At 41.3% G+C, this 7500-nt stretch overlaps 1 protein-coding gene across 2 annotated transcripts in view; it reads right to left on the bottom strand.

Annotated features, from left to right (window-relative positions):
* csmd3a (CUB and Sushi multiple domains 3a) overlaps window positions 1–7500 on the bottom strand; it is a 579356-nt gene that overhangs the window by 398889 nt on the left and 172967 nt on the right. For both annotated transcript variants that reach the window (XM_067447773.1, XM_067447774.1), the window contains exons 7-9: window positions 7496–7500; window positions 2166–2253; window positions 969–1093 (exon numbers count right to left, since the gene is read on the bottom strand). The exon at window positions 7496–7500 is cut by the window's right edge and continues 73 nt beyond it. In XM_067447773.1, coding sequence (XP_067303874.1) covers window positions 969–1093; window positions 2166–2253; window positions 7496–7500 — 218 coding nt within the window. The remainder of the gene's footprint in view (window positions 1–968; window positions 1094–2165; window positions 2254–7495) is intronic.

Here is a 7500-nt window from a genome sequence, read left to right as displayed (position 1 = left end):
CTCCTAAAAGGTGCATCTATGCTGAGCAATGGGGGTGTAACGAATCACTCATTTTCTCGATGCATCGATCTTGAAACATGTATTTTGTGAATCGTTAATTTTGGCCAATACTCGATATAAAATGCTAAGAATCGGATGAATCGCGATTCAATAACGATTCAGTGCTTTAAAATAAACATTTGATTATATCTACATGCGTGCCGTGAAATAGAGACGTTGTGCTCCGTCATCCTCACAGTCACAGCTCTCCTTCACAGACATGCACACGCTCTTTAACGCCTTCACTGGATTGCTCACGCTCTTTCCGTAGCTCATATAAAATTTAATACTTACGTTTTAAGGAAATGGGTCATATCTGAGCTATTGAAGTAAAAACCCGCTTATTCAAGACGCACATTAATTGCATGAATGGTGAATCGAATCAATTCGCTGCCTACCCAAAAGATTCACAGCCCTACTGAGCAATGAAATGTAAGTGTTCTCAAATTATTATTATTATTTCTATAAAGTTAAGCTTTACGTGTACCTCAGCTCTCCTCACGGATAAATGTAATCTGACTCCTGCAGTGTTTGGGCTGTGAGACGCCCTCAGCAGCTCACTCATATTGAACACACACGTTCAGTTTTTAATTGTAGTGTCTGTTCTCTGACTGAACTGATTTTATGAAAGTGAACGCGGTCGCGGTGGGAAAGTGATTCAGTAATCCAGTAGCTGCAGCTGTGGGAGTGGCCTCGTAGGGCAGCAAAGCATTCTGGGAATTGTTATCTTTCATTCAGATGAACCAAAAATACATTTTCTGTCTTTTCTCAGTCTAGAAAGCAATAAAGTCAAAAATAATTTCACATTTCTCCTACAGAAATGATCTAGGCTAAATGCAGATTCATCTTCCCGGTGCTGAAGTACCCCTTTAAGGAATGTAGGAGTGAAAATGGCCACATTAGGCAGTGGAAATGTAAAGGGTAAAGACCTTTGCAGACGGGCCTGTGGTCGCTCCAGGCCGCGAACACCTCCGCCACCCTCTGGCACGTGATGCTCTTCGACCCCTGGAGCACATGATCGCCGTCGCAGGTGAACTGAACCGATGCACCGATGCTGCCGTGGGGAAGAGAGAACACACACACGCACACACACGCACACAGATGCATGCACGCAAGCACACGCACATGGACACGCACCCACACGGCCGGACACACGCACGCACGCACACATGCACACACGCACGCACACGGCCGCACACACACACACGCATGCACGCACACATGCACACACACACACGCACACCATCACATACACATGCATACACACGCACACGCACACACACCATCACACACACACACACACACACACCAGCCAGGGAATCAGTGGAGGAATTCTCCTCTAACATGACAGATTGACCCGGCCTTAATCAGAGCAAATATCAGGAGGGAATATAATCAGGGATTCTCTGCTACTCCCATCACTGGCATCCTTCATGCTGGGAAATGTGCCACGACTCGCTTCGTCCAGGACTCATTTAGCACCGACTTTATGAAATACCTTTGATTAAATCCTTTTTGCTGAGTGGCCGTTGAAACTGAACGTGAGGTAACACTCTAAAAAAGGCTGGGTTAAAACAACCTCAGTTGGGTTGAAAAAGGACAAACCCAGCAATTGGGTTGATTTACGCAGACATTCCCGATGTTCTGAAGAGACTCGATGGCTTTATATGAGTAAGGAAAGTCTGACGGGTTTGGGTCGACATTAGGGCGAGGAAATGAGGACCGGATTGTCATTAATGGGTGAACTGGCCCTTTAAGTGACTGAACTACTGTTGATTTATTCAGACAAAATCTGACAAATTCTGTGATATTCTGCATTATACTGTAAATCCCATTTCTATTAATGGATTCTGTGATTCGGCCCACATTTCCTGCATCACAGAAATCATACGGCCCTGATTTAATGCCATGATATTCAATCTAAGACATTTTAAAGGCCTTAAATTGTGGAAGGTCAGACTTTTCAAGACCTGCAGAAACCTTGTACATCAAGGATTTCACTGCTACTGAAATAACTAGACAGAGGCTATCAAAATAGTAAAATATGTTAAACTATGCATGACCCTAATGAATATTCATGACCTCAACTTTCACAATAGCATACTTGTTTAAAAACACAATTTCACCTGTAATCGGTGCCCATGCGTTTACCGTTCTCCGGTTCTCCGGGGTCTGGGCAGAAATTGGAGACCTGCTTGACCATGCCTTCATTCACTGTGGGACGAGAGGACATATGGAGACATTAGCCAGCATAAAACCATCAGCCTTCATTACCTGTGATCCAAAACTCCTGACAAACACATCACAATATTCCTCATTATAATAATTTATGCGTAGAATAAAGGGGCGGGGCCTGGTTGAGTTAGTTAATCGAGTGTTGAAACCATAGATATGTATATGTAGATACCTCATTAGTGACTGTTTCTATGGGCCGCTATCCGTTAGCCGTCGGCCATTTTAGAACGGTCAAAGCCGGTCGCGAACGCATTCAAATGTCACACTCCACGCGCAAGCTATGGTTGACAGGGCAGAAGAAGTGCATATGGAGAGTGGGAGCCACGTGCACCTGAAGCTCGTCCGTTGGGCATTCTGGCAGCGCTTGTGTCGCTGATCAATCGCACCTGAAAGGTGTATTACAAATACAGACTATAATATCGTCCATTCTGTCACATTCGGTGTTCTCCTCCGAGATGTGCTTTGATTTATGACGGGCAGCATATATCTGCTGCAAATGCCCCATTCCCAAACACACATGCATATAATATGCTGTATATAAGTTGTTCACTTGATAAATGTAACATTAAAGTTAAGATACGCTTAGTTTAATCATTTAAACAGGCCTTGGAAGTTTGGGCAAAATCTTCTGGCAGTGATGTGTTTTCATGTATTTTATTATTTATTTCACAGCGCTGGATGTTATATGGTGATTGTGAAACACACGGAACACTGCACTACACGATTTTATGGTGAAATCGGTAACCTTTCATGTTAATAAGGTCAAGTTGATCAAGAACTCTGCACTGTGGCTTTAATTCAGCACGAGCATCGCGGCAAAAACAGACAACAGGCTCGCAGACAGAAGGGCATGCTTATAGAACAGCAGAAATATGTCGGTTTCTCTTCTTTAAAGGTGCACTATGTAGTATTTTTGCAGTAAAATATCCAAAAACCACTAGGCCGGTGTTATATATTTTGTTCAGTTGAGTACCTACAATATCCAAAATGTTTCCAACTATTTGTAAATTGTGAGAAAATTGCTATTTTAACTGAGGACCGGGACGTTTCAGTATAGCGTTTGAGAGAGTCGCCTGTCAATCGCGTCATATCTGCGCTACCCTCAGTTTCGGCTTTTATTTGGCAGGAGCGCTTTACTCTTAGCAGTGTGAACAAGTGAACGCTCGGAGTAACGTCACAACATCGTTTTAAACACACTTAAATGTATCTAATATGATAAACAGAGCTGCTTTACCTCAAAATCATAACCGGAAGAGCGGATCTGTGCAGGCGCCCGGCGACTGTGTCCCGTCCCGTCATAATAAAAGTCCCGGTGTTCGCGAGCCGTGTGCTTGTGTAACAATCGCTCCAGCGGCCGTGCTCAGCTCCTCAACACTCGCTCCTGCTCTGCTTCACTACAGTAACGTTAATAACCAATCGCTCCAGCGGCCGTGCTCAGCTCCTCAACACTCGCTCCTGCTCTGCTTCACTACAGTAACGTTAATAACCAATCGCTCCAGCAGCCGTGCTCAGCTCCTCAACACTCGGTCCTGCTCTGCTTCACTACAGTAACGTTAATAACCAATCGCTCCAGCGGCCGTGCTCAGCTCCTCAACACTCGCTCCTGCTCTGCTTCACTACAGTAACGTTAATAACCAATCGCTCCAGCAGCCGTGCTCAGCTCCTCAACACTCGGTCCTGCTCTGCTTCACTACAGTAACGTTAATAACCAATCGCTCCAGCGGCCGTGCTCAGCTCCTCAACACTCGCTCCTGCTCTGCTTCACTACAGTAACGTTAATAACCAATCGCTCCAGCGGCCGTGCTCAGCTCCTCAACACTCGCTCCTGCTCTGCTTCACTACAGTAACGTTAATAACCAATCGCTCCAGCGGCCGTGCTCAGCTCCTCAACACTCGCTCCTGCTCTGCTTCACTACAGTAACGTTAATAACCAATTGCTCCAGCAGCCGTGCTCAGCTCCTCAACACTCGCTCCTGCTCTGCTTCACTACAGTAACGTTAATAACCAATCGCTCCAGCGGCCGTGCTCAGCTCCTCAACACTCGCTCCTGCTCTGCTTCACTACAGTAACGTTAATAACCGCATGCATGAACGTGATTTCTGCCCGAGTCCTATTTTCCACCGGCTGTGAGGTGAAGACCACATGTCCCAAGATGCTGCGCTCACACTTTGCGTCATCAGAAATACGCCTTTGTTTAGAATAGGCGCCCTCCAGTGGACGGAAAGTTGCATAGTGCACCTTTAAATACTCTTACATTTAGTTTGATTTAAACACTTTCAAAGGGTCAGTGTTTGTTTCCACATTCATTTTTCAGTTCTTGAATACTGGGAATTGAAATTCAAGAACCATGAAGCCTGTTAGTTACAAATGTTACGTGTTTTTGTGTAGATCCAAACATTATAATAGCTAAACTAACACAAACGCCTCACCTGAGAAAGGTTTCTTCGGGAAGTTAAATCGCGCTCCACAGAAAGTGGGCTTTACAGTTTCATAGAGGCTACGCAGGCGCAGTATTCTTTCTTTTTTTTAAGCGAGTGATGATTGACAGCATCTGAAGTGTTGATGTGTGTTGACCGTTCTAAAATGCCGGCTCATCAACGTGCCTGGAGCGTTCGAATGAGGTATCTACGTATACATATCTATGGTTAAAATTGCCAGTTATGGTGAGGGGCGGGACATTTCCCAAACACCAATCACAACACACTGCTCCAGCCGACCAATCAGAGCACAGTGTGCTTTCAGAAGGAGGGGCTTCACTGCTCCAACCGACCAATCAGAGCACACTGTGCTTTCAGAAGGAGGGGCTTCACTGCTCCAACCGACCAATCAGAGCACAGTGTGCTTTCAGAAGGAGGGGCTTCATAGAGACTTAGAGCGTTACTGACAGACTGGGAAGAGAGGAGCCGCAACAATGGAGAATATGAGGAAATAATTAATTTAAAGCCCAAAAACAAAATATGTCCCCATTAAGGGACGCATTTAGAAAGAGGGTGTTTGGCAGCAGACCGAGGTCCTGAACAAGACTCGATAATTCCCTCATAACTCATGTTTCCAAATGTGCGATGCAGACACTGTGAAATAGAGAAGCTCATAAAAATTTGATCCGCTTGTAATGAAGTGTTTGGAGTGCTACATTGTCGAGGCCGAAATGAATCATTGAGTTCGGCGTTTCATCGCGTGGAGCCATAAAAAAGGGCCTTCGAGTGTGCAAATCATTTCCATAGATAGCGGAGTGCGTGGCTGAATCCAGGTTGGGCCGGAGGATTGGACGGCCGTCTCAGGTGAGTAATTAGGACTGAAACCCAAACACCTCAGGACGCGACTCGCCTCCGAGCTGCTTTGTGGGCGAGGGACCCGTAAGTCAAGCTCAGCTCAATTAATCAAAAGGCAGATTTCTGTTTCGCCGGATGCTCTAATTTCCTTTGATCCATTTGCTAAATGGCAAGCGAGAGGATTACAAATATTCGGCATTGTTCGTGCTTTATGAATCACAGGCTTTGAAGGAGTAGATGCAAAATCACCAGCGGAATAACATCAACAGAATATTAAACAATTAACAGAGATGCACATCTGAAAGAAATTAACCAGCCAAGAGCTTTTATGACATTAGAGCAACAATATTAACAGTCATAATTACGCATGACATGCAGGAGACCTACCTCAAAGCTGCTCGGACAAGCCTAAATAATGTTACCAGCAAAACTATAACTATGGTACTCCATGATTGCTTATGGTTGTCAAACATACAGTATGGTCACAAAAACAAAATGTTTGCATGATGTATAAAACAATATTTCGGACAATGAGCCTTTTCTATAACACAACCATTTATAAGACAGAGGTCTCTGAAGGCTGTGTTTATTTGACCATAACTCCAGTAAAGCAGTGTAATATTCCTCCAGTGTAAATCATCTGCTCTCTATGTGAATATACAGTACAGTGTGATGTATTCCTGTGATCAAAGCTGATTTAAAAACTGAAATATTTTTAAAAGGTTGCAGTTGTTTGATAAAAAACTGTAAAAATTGTGAATTATTGCTGCAAGGCTTTAATTATTTGATCAAAAATACAGTAAAATTTTTGAAATATTAATACAAAGCTGTAATGATTTGATAACAACTGTAAAAATTGTGAATTATTATTATAAGGCAGCATGTATTTAATTAATTATACAGTTAACATTTTGTAAATATTACTACAAGACTGCATTTATTGGATCAAAAACTGTTAAAAAAATGTAAAATATAACTACAAGGCTGTAATTATTTGATCAGAAACTGTATTTTTTTTTAAATATTACTACAAGACTGCAATTTGATCAAAAATACAGAAAAACAATGAAATATTCCCCCAGTGTAAATCATCTCTTCTCTAAGTAAATATATAGTAAAGCGTAATTTATTCCTGTGATCAAAGCTGAATTAAAAATTGAAATATTGTTACAAGGCAGCATTTTTTTAAAATAAAAAAATCTGTAAAAATTATTAATAAGGCTTTAATTATTTGATCAAACATACAGTACAAATTGTGAAATATTACTACAACACAGTAATTATTTGATTAAAAAAACTATACAAATTGTGAATTATTAATATAAGGCTGCATGTATTTGATCAAAACTAAAGTAAAAACTGTGAAATATTACTACAAATGTAAAACAGCTGTTATCTATGTGAATATATATATATATAGTAACGTGTAATGTGATCAAAGCCGAATTGAACATTGAAGGCTGCAGTTTTTTTGATTAAAAACTGTAAAAATTGTGAATTATAATTATAATTATAAGGCTACATTTATTTGATCGATAAATATATAAAACATTGTGAAATATTATTATAAGGCTGCATTTTATTTGAATTAATATACAGTAAAAATGGTTAAATATTACAACAAGGCAGCATTTATTTGATCAAAAACTCAGTAAAGATTGTGAAATATTATTACAATGTCTGTTTTCTATGTGAATATTTTTTATGTAATTTATCCTCATTACTCCAGTCTTCAGTGTCACATGATCCTTCACTAATCATTCTCAGATGAGGATCTGATGCTCAATTATTAATAAATGTTTCATCTTTTGAACAGAAGTGGATTAAAGTCCCATCTGATATAACAGATACTGATTTGCGTCCAAACACATCCAGGAAAACAAATGTTCTGGCTTACTTTATAAGTGACCTTGCATTTTATTTCACAAAGAGAAAGAAAACACACTTACTTATT

This window comes from Pseudorasbora parva, chromosome 7 (genome assembly GCF_024679245.1).
Source record: "Pseudorasbora parva isolate DD20220531a chromosome 7, ASM2467924v1, whole genome shotgun sequence".
NCBI classification, from domain to species: Eukaryota; Metazoa; Chordata; class Actinopteri; order Cypriniformes; family Gobionidae; genus Pseudorasbora; species Pseudorasbora parva.
This window is presented reverse-complemented; position numbering and strand designations above follow the sequence as displayed.